This window comes from Ooceraea biroi, chromosome 13, assembly GCF_003672135.1.
Source record: "Ooceraea biroi isolate clonal line C1 chromosome 13, Obir_v5.4, whole genome shotgun sequence".
NCBI classification, from domain to species: domain Eukaryota; kingdom Metazoa; phylum Arthropoda; class Insecta; order Hymenoptera; family Formicidae; genus Ooceraea; species Ooceraea biroi.
Window position 1 is genome coordinate 45,645 of NC_039518.1, and position 17,736 is coordinate 63,380.

General features: G+C 40.7%; 1 protein-coding gene across 2 annotated transcripts in view; it reads left to right on the forward strand.

Annotated features, from left to right (window-relative positions):
- Positions 1-4,123: 4,123 nt before the first annotated feature.
- LOC105285110 overlaps positions 4,124-17,736 on the forward strand; it is a 44,531-nt gene continuing 30,918 nt past the window's right edge. Inside the window, exon 1 of one of the 2 annotated variants that reach the window (XR_003407362.1) lies at positions 4,124-4,380. Coding sequence is in view for 1 of the 2 variants with exons in the window: in XM_026974569.1 (XP_026830370.1) it covers positions 4,354-4,380 (27 nt within the window). In the remaining variant the exon portion in view is untranslated. The remainder of the gene's footprint in view (positions 4,381-17,736) is intronic. The other variant, XM_026974569.1, reaches the window with a different exon arrangement.

A 17,736-nucleotide genomic window follows, 5' to 3' on the forward strand; every position in this document is an offset into this window, starting at 1 on the left:
GATGGCGTGTTGTTATGGTCCAGTGTTGTTGATCCAATAGCTGTTTCCGAACTAACAGTGTTGACATTATCCCATGACATTTAGTAGCATTATAGCAATAGATGCAATAACAGTCGTGTTTATATCATCGTAAAAATGCAACTTCCGAAACAGCATTTTCCACATTGGCGTTGCTTTGTTTTTTAATCAAAAACAAAAAAAACCTTGCGGGGGGGGCTTGGACGGTTTTTAAAAGGAAATTTTTTTTTCCTTTGTGGGGAAAACCTTGTATGGTGGACCCCGCAGGAATTCCCCAACCAATTTCCCCAAATTAAAGGGGGACCCGTGTTTTTTGAAAAATAACTGGTTTTTAGACCGCTTTTTTAAAAAAAAAAAAGGGGTCCCCGTTTTTTTTTGATTTAACCCTTGATGTTGGAAAGGGACCGCAAAAAAAGGGAACGCCTTCGGGGGGGAACCAGCCAAGGGGGGGAAAAAGGCCCCCCTAATTTTTCCCCCCTTTTCTCCCTTTTTTTTTTCCCCCCCTTTTTTTCCAAAAAGTAATTGCGTTTTTTATATAAATAAAAGGCGAATTTTTCATGGGAACAAAACTTTATTAAACAATATATTGTCCATTTTGTTTGATTATCTTTTGCCATTTTTCAGGCAACTTCATGATTCCGCGCTCAAAAAAGTTCTTATCTTTTCATAAAAAACAATTCCAACAACGATTTGATATCCTCATCAGCAGTAAAGGTTTTACCATTCAAGGCGTTTTGCAAAGAACGAAACGAATGGTAATCTGATGGTGCCAGGTCTGGCGAATATGGTGGATGTGGTAACACATCCCATCCAAGCTGCAACAATTTTTCACGAGTGACCAAACTTGTACGTGGTCTAGCGTTATCATGGTGAAACACAACACCTTTGCGATTCACCAATTCTCGACGTTTCTGTTTGATGGCATCGTTTAATTTATCCAGTTGACGACAGTATACGTCTGAATTAATGGTTTGATTCCTTGCAAGCAGCTCGAAATAACAAATACTTTAAAGTCCCACCAGACTGACAGCATAATCTTTCTTTGGTGAATATCTGCTTTTCAAGTGCTTTGAGCAGGTTCATCACGCTTGCTCCGCGATCTTTTTTCGTTTGACATTGTCGTAGACGATCGATTTTTCGTCGCCTGTTATCATACGTTTAAAAAATCGATCATTTTCCTCACGTTTCAACAGAGAATCGCAGATGTCAATACGCTTAGTGAGATGAATTTCTTTGAGCTCATGTGGTACCCAAATATCGAGCTTACTAATGTATCCAAGTCGTTTGAATGGTTTTCAACACTCGATTTCGATATGTTAAGATTCTCAGCAATCTCTCGGGTCGTTAAACGCCGATTGGAATCGATCAGTGCCTTTATTTTGTCATCATCAATTTCGATTGGCCTTCCTGAGAGTGGTGCATCTTTCACATTACAATCTCGAGTTCGAAATTTAGTAAACCAATTTTGACACTGCCGCAGGTTTAAAGCATCTTCGCCATTAATTGGGTTGGCCAAAAAGTAATTGCGTTTTTTTTATATAAATAAAAGGCGAATTTTTCATGGGGAACAAAAACTTTATTAAAACAATATATTGTCCATTTTGTTTGATTATCTTCTGCCATTTTTCAGACAACTTCATGATTCCGCGCTCAAAAAAGTTCTTATCTTTTTCGGCAAAAAACAATTCCAACAACGATTTCATATCCTCATCAGCAGTAAAGGTTTTACCATTCAAGGCGTTTTGCAAAGAACGAAACGAATGGTAATCTGATGGTGCAGGTCTGGCGAATATGGTGGATGTGGTAACACATCCCATCCAAGCTGCAACAATTGTTCACGAGTGACCAAACTTGTACGTGGTCTAGCGTTATCATGGTGAAACACAACACCTTTGCGATTCACCAATTCTCGACGTTTCTGTTTGATGGCATCATTTAATTTATCCAGTTGACGACAGTATACGTCTGAATTAATGGTTTCATTCCTCGCAAGCAGCTCAAAATACACAATACCTTTAAAGTTCCACCAGACTGACAGCATAATCTTTCTTTGGTGAATATCTGCTTTTCAAGTGCTTTGAGCAGGTTCATCACGCTTGCTCCACGATCTTTTTCGTTTGACGTTGTTGTAGACGATCGATTTTTCGTCGCCTGTTATCATACGTTTTCAAAAATGGATCATTTTCCTCACGTTTCAACAGAGAATCGCAGATGTCAATACGCTCAGTGAGATGAATTTCTTTGAGCTCACGTGGTACCCAAATATCGAGCTTACTAATATATCCAAGTCGTTTTGAATGGTTTTCAACACTCGATTTCGATATGTTAAGATTCTCAGCAATCTCTCGGGTCGTTAAACGCCGATTGGAATCGATCAGTGCCTTTATTTTGTCATCATCAATTTCGATTGGCCTTCCTGAGAGTGGTGCATCTTTCACATTACAATCTCGAGTTCGAAATTTAGTAAACCAATTTTGACACTGCCGCAGGTTTAAAGCATCTTCGCCATTAATTGGGTTGGCCAAAAAGTAATTGCGTTTTTTTTTATATAAATAAAAGGCGAATTTTTCATGGGAAACAAAAACTTTATTAAACAATATATTGTCCATTTTGTTTAATTACCTTTTGCCATTTTTCAGACAACTTCATGATTCCGCGCTCAAAAAAGTTCTTATCTTTTTCGGCAAAAAACAATTCCAACAACGATTTCATATCCTCATCAGCAGTAAAGGTTTTACCATTCAAGGCGTTTTGCAAAGAACGAAACGAATGGTAATCTGATGGTGCCAGGTCTGGCGAATATGGTGGATGTGGTAACACATCCCATCCAAGCTGCAACAATTTTTCACGAGTGACCAAACTTGTACGTGGTCTAGCGTTATCATGGTGAAACACAACACCTTTGCGATTCACCAATTCTCGACGTTTCTGTTTGATGGCATCATTTAATTTATCCAGTTGACGACAGTATACGTCTGAATTAATGGTTTCATTCCTCGCAAGCAGCTCAAAATACACAATACCTTTAAAGTTCCACCAGACTGACAGCATAATCTTTCTTTGGTGAATATCTGCTTTTCAAGTGCTTTGAGCAGGTTCATCACGCTTGCTCCACGATCTTTTTCGTTTGACGTTGTTGTAGACGATCGATTTTTCGTCGCCTGTTATCATCCGTTTCAAAAATCGATCATTTTCCTCACGTTTCAAAAGAGAATCGCAGATGTCAATACGCTTAGTGAGATGAATTTCTTTGAGCTCACGTGGTACCGGAATATCGAGCTTACTAATGTATCCAAGTCGTTTTGAATGGTTTTCAACACTCGATTTCGATATGTTAAGATTCTCAGCAATCTCTCGTGTCGTTAAATGCCGATTGGAATCGATCAGTGCCTTTATTTTGTCATCATCAATTTCGATTGGCCTTCCCGAGCGTGGTACATCTTTCACATTAAAATCTCGAGATCGAAATTTAGTAAACCAATTTTGACACTGCCGCAGTTTTAAAGCATCTTCGCCATATACATGACATAACTTTTTATGAGCTTGCACAGCGTTTTTCCCTTTTCGGAAGTAATAAAACAAAATATGAGGAAAATGTTCTTTTGATTTTCCATTTTGAAATCGACGGCAAACAAACAATTGTTAACGAAATCGTGTACTTTCTTTTTCTAAAACAAGCCTGAACTGTGAGTTGTTAACCTACATAATGAATTTGCGGTTTAGAATGAAGTTAGTTACATTTCAAGACATGTATGTCCATCTATTGGAAAAAAACGCAATTACTTTTTGGCCAACCCAATAGTATATCAGATTTTCAATTATTTTTGCAAGATGTGATTATCATCATACAGATTTCTGAAAAAAATGATAAATCAGATATTTTTCCAGATGACAGCTTATATACTTCAAGATTATTCTTTCGTACATTTCGCCTCTGATATGCAATCTCCTATCGCGGCTAATGCATATTCATTTCAGAATTGACTCTGACGATATTTTCGCTTCCGCTCAAAGGCGAACGACAGCATATTGGTCGCGTTAAACAGTGATTGGTTTAATACGTTACGACGACGCAGATGGCCACCGGTAGGCCATCGTATTTGAGGGGGACGTAACTCGCGAGTGGGGTACGGTCAATTAGACATGGTGCGATAAGTTCGACGTTAAATGAGAAAACGCGACGCATGTCAAGGATTTCTTGTGCAAGAAATGGCACGGGAGGAAAAATCGAGCGGCGAGGTCGCCGCTGGATTATTTTTCGTATAATTCCCATCTTATTCACGGTATAATAGACGAGTGATTCACTTGAGAATCACCACGGATCTTTGTGGTAAAATGACAACAGGAAACACATTCACGAACGTGAGTATCATTCTTCTCCTAACGTGTTTCCGTTCTGAAATACTTCTCAACCATTTGTGGGGCACGACTTTTTTACGCGGAATATGCAAGTTTGCGGATTACAAAATCAACGCGGAAATTAATAGAACGCTCGTTTGACGCAGCAGAGCTCTCTGTGTATGTGTGTGTGCTTGTATAATACATACTTTCGCTGACATATTCCCTCTATCCGTATCTTCGCCCACAGCGCGATCACGCTACAGGCGATTAACAAACAGTTACCTCGCTTGCACCATCGTAGTCGAATCAAACGAATCATCGAGGTATTTTTAGACCCGATCAAATCGCTACCTCGCAGTGACGTGGGTCGCGTACGCGTACGTATGATATTATTCATGTCCTCGTCGCGTGCCACCGCACGGTGTTCCGGATTCGCGTCGTATACGCCAAGCTCACGGTAAAACCCGAATTGATATGATATCTGTATTTGCACAATTGTGCTGTTTCTAGAGTACGTACGCGGATCTCGTGTTTGTCCTTACTCGCAAACAGAGATTGAAACTGCGACGTAACTGCGGCGTCGTCGGGTTCAATTCCCGACAGCTGCACGAAAGAGAGCATCCAAAATCGTCGCGGCTCCATTGTCATAAATAAACACGCTCCGTACGTTTGCAACATCAAATTCTTTAATTTTTCCTTTTTCCAGATTTTTCGGAAAATGTCAAACATCCACCCTCAGAAAGGATTTCTGATAACAAGACGAAAACTATTCTTGACTAATTTAATCGTATTACAAGTATAAAAAATATGAAAATAAAACAATTTTTACTTTAAATCAGTAATTTCTATTCTTCTCTCTCGAATTAAATAAGATTGTCTTACTGTCTTGAGACAAGAGTAACATGTACACATTTATGCTTATATATTCTTGTATGTAGAATAATTTGATATTAGCGCCACTTTATAGTAGGCTTTGTCGATGTCGACGCATCATTTTCTCACGGTCGCTCGTCGACTCGGCGCTTCTGCGTCCTTTATTCGGATAAAACGGCCAATATTTGTGTTGCAATCGAAAATCGGGAAAGTGTTTCTGTTATTTACAATGAATAAGTGCAATACTCTACAAGAAATATTAAAAGATATGGAAATGTAAGTAAGTATATACAATATACTTACTTGAGAAATAAGATTCGAGATAAGACATTTCCACTTATTCATTGTAAATAACAGAAACACTTTCCCGGTTTTCGATTGCAACACATAAATATTGGCCGTTTTGTGCAGATTCTACAAATTCTCTTACAAGTAAACCTACGGAAGTGTCACTCTCCGATTTTTCTGAAATTTGGATATGTTATAATACATGAAAAACTAAGAGACACGTATTTCTTTTTAGCGGCGGAAAAACATATTTAGGGGGTGAAACGACCCCCCAAAATGGGGGGTAAAATGGAAAAATTGCGATATCTTTGAGACCAGTGAAGCGATTTTAATGATTTTTGGTATGAAAGTATCTTTCGATAGAAGACGAAAATCGGACTAGGTATGTTGGAAGGGGAGTGAAAATTCAAAATCTTATTAAATACTCATGGTATAAAAGTGGGTATATAAAAGAAAAACCGTTGGAATTTGATAATCCCGTTGATTTCTGTTTTAAAAATTGTGAGACATCTTGCGGGTTCTGCAATGTGTGTGCAGTAATAAGATGTGCTTGGTACAAAAAATCTTTCTGCATAATACATTTTTTTAACGAATATCATGTATGTAAAACTTTCAAAAAATGATTTAATTGTCAAATCAGCCATTTATAAAATAAAAGTAATAATAAAAAAATTAATAAAATAAAAACACAAAAAAAATTAAAACGACAAAAAAAATAATAAAATTGAAATAACAAAAAAAATCTTTCGTTACCTGTACATAAGCGTTCTAACAATGAATCGTGTTCTGACACACTTACAGAAAATAGTGAGAGGCAAGGGGACTCACTCTAATCGTTTTTCATTTCATTTTTTAGCTACATTGTTTAAACAATTTTGTTATAAACGATTAATATTTTTAACATGTTTAATTCACTTCACATAACTAACAATAAATGTCAAAAGTTGATTTTATTGTATTTTGAAAGTCGCATGTCGAGTTACTGTCTATTCAAGTAATTTTTCGAGTTTTCGTCCGCCATATTGGATCCGCCATATTGAATTTTGAAAATCTGATTTCAGATTCGGATTCAGCGACTTAAAAAACCAATATATTAAAAAGATCGAACAGTTAAAAAATATAGTTTCACAAGGTGTTTCATGCGCAATGCCAAACGAACGCGGCAATTTAGGGATTGTTTACCCCCCAAATATTTATATAAAACAAAACAAAAAAATACGTGTTCCTTAATTAGCTTTCCTCTTGAAGTTTTAATAGATTTTACTTCGATCAGATCAAAACTGATTTTTTGCAGCAAGAAATTGGTCACACTAGGGGTAGTTCACCCCCTAATTTTCACTCCCCTTCCAACATACCTAGGCCGATTTTCGTCTTCTATCGAAAGATACTTTCATACCAAAAATCATTAAAATCGCTTCACTGGTCTCAAAGATATCGCAATTTTTCTATTTTACCCCCCATTTTGGGGGGTCGTTTCACCCCCTAAATATGTTTTTCCGCCGCTAAAAAAAAATACGTGTCCCTTAGTTTTTCATGTATTATAACATATCCAAATTTCAGAAAAATCGGAGAGTGACACTTCCGTAGGTTTACTTGTTAGAAGAATAGAATAAGATGTCTTTTAGATCTCACAATATTCTGAAATCAAGAATATTTTGAACTTGCTACAAATTTTTATCTAAATGCTTCTGAGAAAATTAATGAGATAGCACCAAGATTATTTAAATCTAGATTTTCGAATTTTCTATTCAAGATTAAAATATGCTTCTTTTCAATAATAAATATGCTTGTCGCTATAGCGATCTTATTTTATGATAGATTAAAGAGTAATAGCATTAAGTCCAGAAATCTTTTCTGTGGGTGTCGAGTTAAACGTTTGCCTCGAAATTTTGATATTTTGATTGAACTGTGTTCATCCACTGATGACATACGAAATATTTCTTGATCACTGCGGATAATCCTCTTAGCCGCGACAGACCTCATCACGTGAGGAGCGCCGCAATTAATCGAAAAAGCAATTTATTCGCGCGCGCGATTTCGGCCGCTTTTAATTCCCTGTTATCTTTATCGAGGGCGAGTCAAGAGATTGCTACGAAAATATAACTGTTGAGCGTTCCAGGGTGGGTCGGGTCCAGCTCTACTCCTAGTCTCTGCCACCTTATCGCGCTCGACATTTCTACCTCGCGGGCATGCCAGCTCGAAAAATATAGCTCGCTGATTCACGTGCGTGTTATACGCGCGTGTGTACGTATCTGGAGGACGGCGGGCAATCTTGTTGTCGCAGAACATTGCAAAAGAGAAAGAGAGAGGGAAAAACCCTATGCTACCGCTAATTTATCATTCAATGCGCCAAGGAAGCTCCGCAAGCAAGCAGCAATTTGAAACGTCACCGAGACGTTATTGGAGCAATTTCGTCTCGAGCTGTTGCTACAGAGAGAGCGAGAAGTAATCTCGCAGCATCAGTTCCTCTCGGTTTCCGTTGATAATTTCTCGAGATCGCGTTAGACTCGGCGAGCGCGCCGGTCGATCGAAGAAACCTCGATAAGGCGACCTGGTTCGGATTGTCAATGAGACGTTAGCGAAGTGGAGCTGTTACGTAGCGAGCCGGTCGAAATGGAAAACGTAACGTCCTTAGTGACGCACGCTCATGCAGAACCGTATGGCCGTATGTATGTATGTACGTACAGCGACAGCTCGTAGAACGTTCGGACACAATCACGTCCACGTGATGTACACTGTGTACTTGCGCGATTGAAGCACTGGTAGCCAACAACAGTACCAACGTGGCAGAACAGAGATTACGTAAAACGCGGCACCGCACAGAGCCGCGTCTTTATGGCGGGACCAACCGGGATGGTTCTTTTTCCATCAGCGAAAGCAGTGACGTTTGCGTATCGACAGCCTCGTATCGATTCTCTGCGCGAATAATCAAAGAACCCGACAAACGAGTTTCCCGAGACATTTTTCAAAAATTGCGTTTCCCTCGGTGATACGTAATACTGACGGCGAAAGCTTGCGCAAGGCTTTACAGTATGTCGCAGCAAGTACAGAAGCGTGATAGAAATTAATCTTGTGATGCTACTGCCTCTTCTAAAAGAGGTGCAATTTGTTTATTATCTCCTGTAGCTAGATTTAAAAAATTGGTAATTGTTTCCTCACGTATTCTTGTGGACAGGAAGAATAATCACGCTTAATGATGCAGTCGCAGCTTCACGGAGGTAGACGTTGGCCGATCGACCCACACGCGCTACTGTATTATTAATAGATAGTGAAAGTTACATTAGATATTTGTGCAGGAACCCAGAAAATTGCCCACTGTCACGAAGGTATATAAAACTTTGGTAACAGCAGGTGTCGCAATGCGCGCACGCACGCGGATTTCACGCTAGGTCTTAACTTCTTGCCGCGTTAAGGGGATCCTGGAGTCGTCTGTATTACTGGCGGAATTGGTCGATCTTACTGTACTAATTACTCTTTAATGATTGCATAGAATGAAAAATCCTTCTCCACGATTAAAGTATACAAAGAAATATACCGAGCGAAACTCGACTTTATGTTAAAAACGACAAAAAAAAATTTAGTTTTATTATCGGCTTATTGTGACGTCACCTCGTACATTAATGTTCTTAATATAAATGTTTTGCAGTTTGTGTGGCCAAAATTCGATAATCGCAAGGACGGAACAAAATGAAAGAATATGGGGAAGCTTTTAGAAATGAGTTTAGAAGCCTAGTGTAAAAGTAATTAGTGCAGAAAGATTCGTGATCATTTCGTGCCTACGTATGCCTGTGAAATCGTGGCTGAATAAAAAATTGTGATTTTTTTCCGTTTGGAAAGTTAAGTCCTGCTTTTTACATTACATTATTGTGTGTACTTTCATCGTGGAAAAGGATTTTTCATTCTGTGCATTCAATAAAAAGAAAATACAGGAAAATCATCGATTCCGCCGGTAATTCAGACGCCGCGACGGAGTTCACTAGCCACTCCAGGATCCCTTTAACGTTCGCCGAAACGTCAAGCCGGCATGCAAAACACTTTTGCAAACAGTAAATCATTCCTCCTGTGTGTCTCAAACGCACACCTTGTTCTCACTGCACGCTCGCGCACCTTTTTGCAAGTACGTGCGGAATTCGACTTTCGCGTCGGAATTACTTACGCGTTCGCCAAATTCTGCGGGCGAACGTCGGAGCTGGCAAGTCAAAGAATAAAAGTATTGGGTTGGCCAAAGAGTAATTGCGTATTTTTCATATAAATAAAAGGCGCATTTTTCATGGGAAACAAAAACTTTATTAAACAATATATTGTCCATTTTGTTTGATCATCTTTTGCCATTTTTCAGGCAACTTCATGATTCCGCGCTCAAAAAAGTTCTTATCTTTTTCAGCAAAACACAATTCCAACAACGATTTCATATCCTCATCAGCAGTAAAGGTTTTACCATTCAAGGCGTTTTGCAAAGAACGAAACGAATGGTAATCTGATGGTGCCAGGTCTGGCGAATATGGTGGATGTGGTAACACGTCCCATCCAAGCTGCAACAATTTTTCACGAGTGACCAAACTTGTACGTGGTCTAGCGTTATCATGGTGAAACACAACACCTTTGCGATTCACCAATTCTCGACGTTTCTGTTTGATGGCATCGTTTAATTTATCCAGTTGACGACAGTATACGTCTGAATTAATGGTTTGATTCCTCGCAAGCAGCTCAAAATACACAATACCTTTAAAGTCCCACCAGACTGACAGCATAATCTTTCTTTGGTGAATATCTGCTTTTCAAGTGCTTTCAGCAGGTTCATCACGCTTGCTCCGCGATCTTTTTCGTTTGACGTTGTTGTAGACGATCGATTTTTCGTCGCCTGTTATCATACGTTTCAAAAATCGATCATTTTCCTCACGTTTCAAAAGAGAATCGCAGATGTCAATACGCTTAGTGAGGTGAATTTCTTTGAGCTCACGTGGTACCGGAATATCGAGCTTACTAATGTATCCAAGTCGTTTTGAATGGTTTTCAACACTCGATTTCGATATGTTAAGATTCTCAGCAATCTCTCGTGTCGTTAAACGCCGATTGGAATCGATCAGTGCCTTTATTTTGTCATCATCAATTTCGATTGGCCTTCCCGAGCGTGGTGCATCTTTCACATTAAAATCTCCAGATCGAAATTTAGTAAACCAATTTTGACACTGCCGCAGTTTTAAAGCATCTTCGCCATATATTGGGTTGGCCAAAAAGTAATTGCGTTTTTTTTATATAAATAAAAGGCGAATTTTTCATGGGAAACAAAAACTTTATTAAACAATATATTGTCCATTTTGTTTGATTATCTTTTGCTATTTTTCAGGCAACTTCATGATTCCGCGCTCAAAAAAGTTCTTATCTTTTTCAGCAAAAAACAATTCCAACAACGATTTCATATCCTCATCAGCAGTAAAGGTTTTACCATTCAAGGCGTTTTGCAAAGAACGAAACAAATGGTAATCTGATGGTGCCAGGTCTGGCGAATATGGTGGATGTGGTAACTCATCCCATCCAAGCTGCAACAATTTTTCACGAGTGACCAAACTTGTACGTGGTCTGGCGTTATCATGATGAAACACAACACCTTTGCGATTCACCAATTCTCGACGTTTCTGTTTGATGGCATCATTTAATTTATCCAGTTGACGACAGTATACGTCTGAATTAATGGTTTGATTCGTTGCAAGCAGCTCAAAATACACAATACCTTAAAGTCCCACCAGACTGACAGCATAATCTTTCTTTGGTGAATATCTGTTTTTCAAGTGCTTTGAGCAGGTTCATCACGCTTGCTCCACGATCTTTTTCGTTTGACGTTGTTGTAGGCGATCGATTTTTCGTCGCCTGTTATCATACGTTTCAAAAATCGATCATTTTCCTCACGTTTCAAAAGAGAATCGCAGATGTCAATACGCTTAGTGAGGTGAATTTCTTTGAGCTCACGTGGTACCGGAATATCGAGCTTACTAATGTATCCAAGTCGTTTTGAATGGTTTTCAACACTCGATTTCGATATGTTAAGATTCTCAGCAATCTCTCGTGTCGTTAAACGCCGATTGGAATCGATCAGTGCCTTTATTTTGTCATCATCACTTTCGATTGGCCTTCCCGAGCGTGGTGCATCTTTCACATTAAAATCTGCAGATCGAAATTTAGTAAACCAATTTTGACACTGCCGCAGTTTTAAAGCATCTTCGCCATATACATGACATAACTTTTTATGAGCTTGCACAACGTTTTTCCCTTTTCGGAAGTAATAAAACAAAATATGAGGAAAATGTTCTTTTTGATTTTCCATTTTGAAATCAACGGCAAACAAACAATTGTTAACGAAATGGTGTACTTTCTTTTTCTAAAACAAGCTTGAACTGTGAGTTGTTAACCTACATAATGAATTTGCGGTTTAGAATGAAGTTAGTTACATTTCAAGACATGTATGTCCATCTATTGGAAAAAAACGCAATTACTTGTGGCCAACCCAATAAAACCGAATTTCCATCAAATGACAACGCGATGACAACGCGAGACCAGAGACGAGGAGATGGCAATTCCGATCGTCGGAATCGTAAAAGCTCGATGCCAGTAACTTGCGCCAGTCTTTCCGGCAAGCAAATCTGCACACGATTGTTATCCGCGCTGTAGCATCGGCGCACCCTCTCTCTCCCTCGCGATCGGACGTTCTCGCGGGATTCACCGGGCGTGTTTCGCGAACAACACCGTCGAAACAATGCTGCCGGACAGTGGACAGTAGAGAGAACCCGGGAGAGAGCCGGGGGTGGCAGGGGGCAGGAAGGGGGTGTAATTTAATCGGTGAAATAACTTTCGGCCGGCAACGTGTGTCACTCGCGCGCTCGCGCGCGCGAGAACTTCCCCGACGAATTTGCAATGTAAACCGCGCCCGGAGGAACGCCGGCGCGACACATGTACGATTTCCAAAAGGGCTGTTCATAGCGCGTTGCAGCGACCCAACGCGTCACCCCTCGGATAACGTACCCCTACGTACGTATTATATATAATGCCCGCGCGCGGGGGGGCGGGGCACCTCTCGGCGCGTCTCGCCGCGGGCGAGCGAGCGCGCGCGAGATCGATGCTGCGACGCGCTTCTCTTCTCCCGTCCCGCTAATATCTCGTTAACGCGCCATTATTTGCCGCGCCGCGGCACAGCCGCACGCCAGCGTACGCGTATGTGTACATTGTGCACACCCTGTATACGCACATTACGCCCAAGTTATATTGCCGCGCATCGGCCCCGGCCTCGTTTACTCGCGATTAGCCCGTTGTTATGGAGCGAGTTTTAATTCGTTGTCGAATTTGCCGCAGCAGCGAATTTACCGTAGCACCGGAGTTTCGAGAGCCTCTCTCTCTCCCTCTCCCCCCCTCTCTCTCTGTCTGGTTCTCCTAGCCGATAACTTGTTGTAGAACGCGCGTGATGGAATTACAGGTGGAAATTTTGCGGCCAGCTGTTCAGGATTTAAGAGAGACTATTAAGGATTCCAGATTCTGACATTTCTGACGCGATTAACGCAATGTTGTTAATTAATTTGGGAAAGAACGCACTAACTGTCGGGATATTTTTCAACGGAGAGCGAAAACACGTTTCGCATACGACGGCCGGTAAATAAAGGAAGAAAATTGCGCGTTTCCTAGAACGCGCGAGCGGAATTGGCGAAAAATGACGTTCGACTGGTTGGAACTCGTATTCGAATTGCTAGAGTCATCGTCGCGTGAAGCGAACGACCTTCCTCGCCATGCACCGATTCCGATCGATGCGTTTCTCTCTCCTTTTTTGTCCCCTCTTCCCGTACGTAGCGAAATCGAACAAATTGGCCCGGCGCTCCAAATATCGTCATCCTATTAGCGCATGTAAAAATTGTGCAGCTTGCTGCACCCTTTCCCGTAGCCGTGACGCTACCAAAGAGCCACTAAACCGAAAAAGGGACGCGTGTAGATTGCAGAATTATATCGTTTCAGATATTTATCATCTCTCGGATATCATCGGATGGATCGCGCGCTTTGCACGGCGCACATCATTGATTCCTGATGAAATATCAGGTCATTAACCAAACACTCCGGCTCGCGTCTACTGGATGATGAACCAAGCTAAACACATACTCATGACAGCGCAACATAGCTTGTCGCATATTAATTTTGTAGCAGAAATATTTAAAATCTTTAAAAAAGAAAAAAATTCTCCAAAACGTGTCTAGCTAGAGTGACTTGTATCGCTGTCTAGACGCGATCCGGATTACTCATGTCAGTTAATAAACTAATAGTTGCTCAACGTGCTCGTGGGAACACGTACGACACGTCACGAGAGCGAGTCACCTGGGATATCTCGCTGCCGAAGGCCGATCGTAAAGACGACTAAGCGAGCGGTATCGGTCTCGTCGTAGCTCGTTCTCGCACCTCCGGCACGCCATCGTGTTTTCGCCTCCCGCGAGGATACAAAGGGGTGTTATGCAACGCGGTTCGCACGGGATGACCGTCCGCCGATTGCGCAATCCTTGGACGAGAGTGTCGGTAATCGAGCCGTGTTTCCGTTAAAAGTTTATTGCACGTGTCCCGTCTTTACTCCAGGCCGTTCCGATCAATCGAAAGGCGTGGCGTAAGACGTAATTATTTCCATTTTCGAAAATATTGGGTTGGCCAAAAAGTAATTGCGTTTTTTCCATATAAATAAAAGGCGAATTTTTCATGGGAAACAAAAACTTTATTAAACAATATATTGTCCATTTTGTTTGATCATCTTTTGCCATTTTTCAGGCAACTTCATGATTCCGCGCTCAAAAAAGTTCTTATCTTTTTCAGCAAAAAACAATTCCAACAACGATTTGATATCCTCATCAGCAGTAAAGGTTTTACCATTCAAGGCGTTTTGCAAAGAACGAAACGAATGGTAATCTGATGGTGCCAGGTCTGGCGAATATGGTGGATGTGGTAACACATCCCATCCAAGCTGCAACAATTTTTCACGAGTGACCAAACTTGTACGTGGTCTGGCGTTATCATGGTGAAACATAACACCTTTGCGATTCACCAATTCTCGACGTTTTCGTTTGATGGCATCATTTAATTTATCCAGTTGACGACAGTATACGTCTGAATTAATGGTTTGATTCCTCGCAAGCAGCTCAAAATACACAATACCTTTAAAGTCCCACCAGACTGACAGCATAATCTTTCTTTGGTGAATATCTGCTTTTCAAGTGCTTTGAGCAGGTTCATCACGCTTGCTCCACGATCTTTTTCGTTTGACGTTGTTGTAGACGATCGATTTTTCGTCGCCTGTTATCATACGTTTCAAAAATCGATCATTTTCCTCACGTTTCAAAAGAGAATCGCAGATGTCAATACGCTCAGTGAGATGAATTTCTTTGAGCTCACGTGGTACCCAAATATCGAGCTTACTAATGTATCCAAGTCGTTTTGAATGGTTTTCAACACTCGATTTCGATATGTTAAGATTCTCAGCAATCTCTCGTGTCGTTAAACGCCGATTGGAATCGATCAGTGCCTTTATTTTGTCATCATCAATTTCGATTGGCCTTCCTGAGCGTGGTGTATCTTTCACATTACAATCTCGAGTTCGAAATTTAGTAAACCAATTTTGACACTGCCGCAGTTTTAAAGCATCTTCGCCATATATTGGGTTGGCCAAAAAGTAATTGCGTTTTTTCCATATAAATAAAAGGCGAATTTTTCATGGCAAACAAAAACTTTATTAAACAATATATTGTCCATTTTGTTTGATCATCTTTTGCCATTTTTCAGGCAACTTCATGATTCCGCGCTCAAAAAAGTTCTTATCTTTTTCAGCAAAAAACAATTCCAACAACGATTTCATATCCTCATCAGCAGTAAAGGTTTTACCATTCAAGGCGTTTTGCAAAGAACGAAACGAATGGTAATCTGATGGTGCCAGGTCTGGCGAATATGGTGGATGTGGTAACATCATGGTAACACATCCCATCCAAGCTGCAACAAATTTTCACGAGTGACCAAACTTGTACGTGGTCTAGCGTTATCATGGTGAAACGCAACACCTTTGCGATTCACCAATTCTCGACGTTTCTGTTTGATGGCATCGTTTAATTTATCCAGTTGACGACAGTATACGTCTGAATTAATGGTTTGATTCCTTGCAAGCAGCTCAAAATACACAGTCCCACCAGACTGACAGCATAATCTTTCTTTGGTGAATATCTGCTTTTCAAGTGCTTTCAGCAGGTTCATCACGCTTGCTCCACGATCTTTTTCGTTTGACGTTGTTGTAGACGATCCATTTTTCGTCGCCTGTTATCATACGTTTCAAAAATGGATCATTTTCCTCACGTTTCAAAAGATAATCGCAGATGTCAATACGCTTAGTGAGATGAATTTCTTTGGGCTCATGTGGTACCCAAATATCGAGCTTACTAATGTATCCAAGTCGTTTTGAATGGTTTTCAACACTCGATTTCGATATGTTAAGATTCTCAGCAATCTCTCGTGTCGTTAAACGCCGATTGGAATCGATCAGTGCCTTTATTTTGTCATCATCAATTTCGATTGGCCTTCCTGAGCGTGGTGCATCTTTCACATTAAAATCTGCAGATCGAAATTTAGTAAACCAATTTTGACACTGCCGCAGTTTTAAAGCATCTTCGCCATATACATCGCATAACTTTTTATGAGCTTGCACAGCGTTTTTCCCTTTTCGGAAGTAATAAAACAAAATATGAGGAAAATGTTCTTTTTGATTTTCCATTTTGAAATCGACGGCAAACAAACAATTGTTAACGAAATCGTGTACTTTCTTTTTGTAAAACAAGCTTGAACTGTGAGTTGTTAACCTACATAGTGAATTTGCGGTTTAGAATGAAATTAGTTACATTTCAAGACATGTATGTCCATCTATTGGAAAAAAACGCAATTACTTTTTGGCCAACCCAATAGTTACGAGCACAATCGCGCGCCGCGAGCATCCTTCGCGACCCGAAATTACTTTGCTCGATATATTAAACGGGTGCTCCGAATTTCATTAGCAACTTTTAATTCTATCGAGGGATAAGTAAGAGTGGGATTCTATGAGGAGCCAACGTTAATTGGATACTGAGAACGCTAATTGGATACTAATTGCGTTTAGTTTAGCTTGCAATTTTCAGGCTATAATGCGTACGTCGTTGAAATACCTGAGCGCTTGTCCAAACCTCCTCGAAAAATCAAGCCCCCTAAACCTCTCATCCTGAGCAATTCCTCGCGATATTACAACAAGAGCGTCAGTCTTCAGGCGGAGCGATACCTCGCTTCGAGCGATAATCGAGAAAAATTTTATCAATTTTATCAATTTTCAATATTTTTCTGTCTTGCAGAATAACGCAACTTGCTCTACGAAAGAATCACAAAAGCTAGCCTGCAACGTTTCGCGGCGCCGAGATTTGCGATAATAAATCGAGAGAAGTAACTGCTCTGTTTACAGAAATTTGGAAATGTTCAATTTTCGAATAAAAAATGAATTCCATGATCTGTTTAAGGAAGACCGCGATACGCGGGACACAAACGGTCGCGTCGAGCAGTTTTCGGTCGAGTAAACGAACCAGATAATGCGAATTAGCTTAATCGGCTCATCATACGATCGATTCGACGATCCTTCATCCGCCTCGCATCTCTCACGCCTGCCTGGGAGAGTCACCCTCGCATTCGCCCGACCTAAGGGCGCGTCGACGTAATTGTGCTCTTTAATGACTTATTAATCGACAACGTCGCTACCTTTAACCGTCGACGAAACAGAATCATCCCGCTTAATTTTACGTAATTGTTTCGCGTCACTTCGTCGCCGTCGTTGAGCTTGCTACTCCTCGCTTCGAAGTAATTGCTCGTGAGGATATTCAAGCTTCAAGTCGACGGTGTTTCCCCCCTTTTTTTTACTCCTCGTCGCGTTTCAGATAGAGTACTCGTCCCCAAAACCGCGGCACTCTCGCGATAACCGACATAATGGAAAATGTTTCCTCCGTAGTAAATCTTCGTGGAGATATGGAACGTTTTGTGAACGGAACTTCTTTTCGTTCACCCAGACTCTAAGAATGTCTTGAACCGTTTTGCCCAAAATCCTTTTGCACGCAAGCTGCTATTTTCCCTACGATGGTAATTATGTACTTTAACGGACCCAGCCCCGATGACCTTGACCTTGACATATGTTGTCAAGGTCACCCT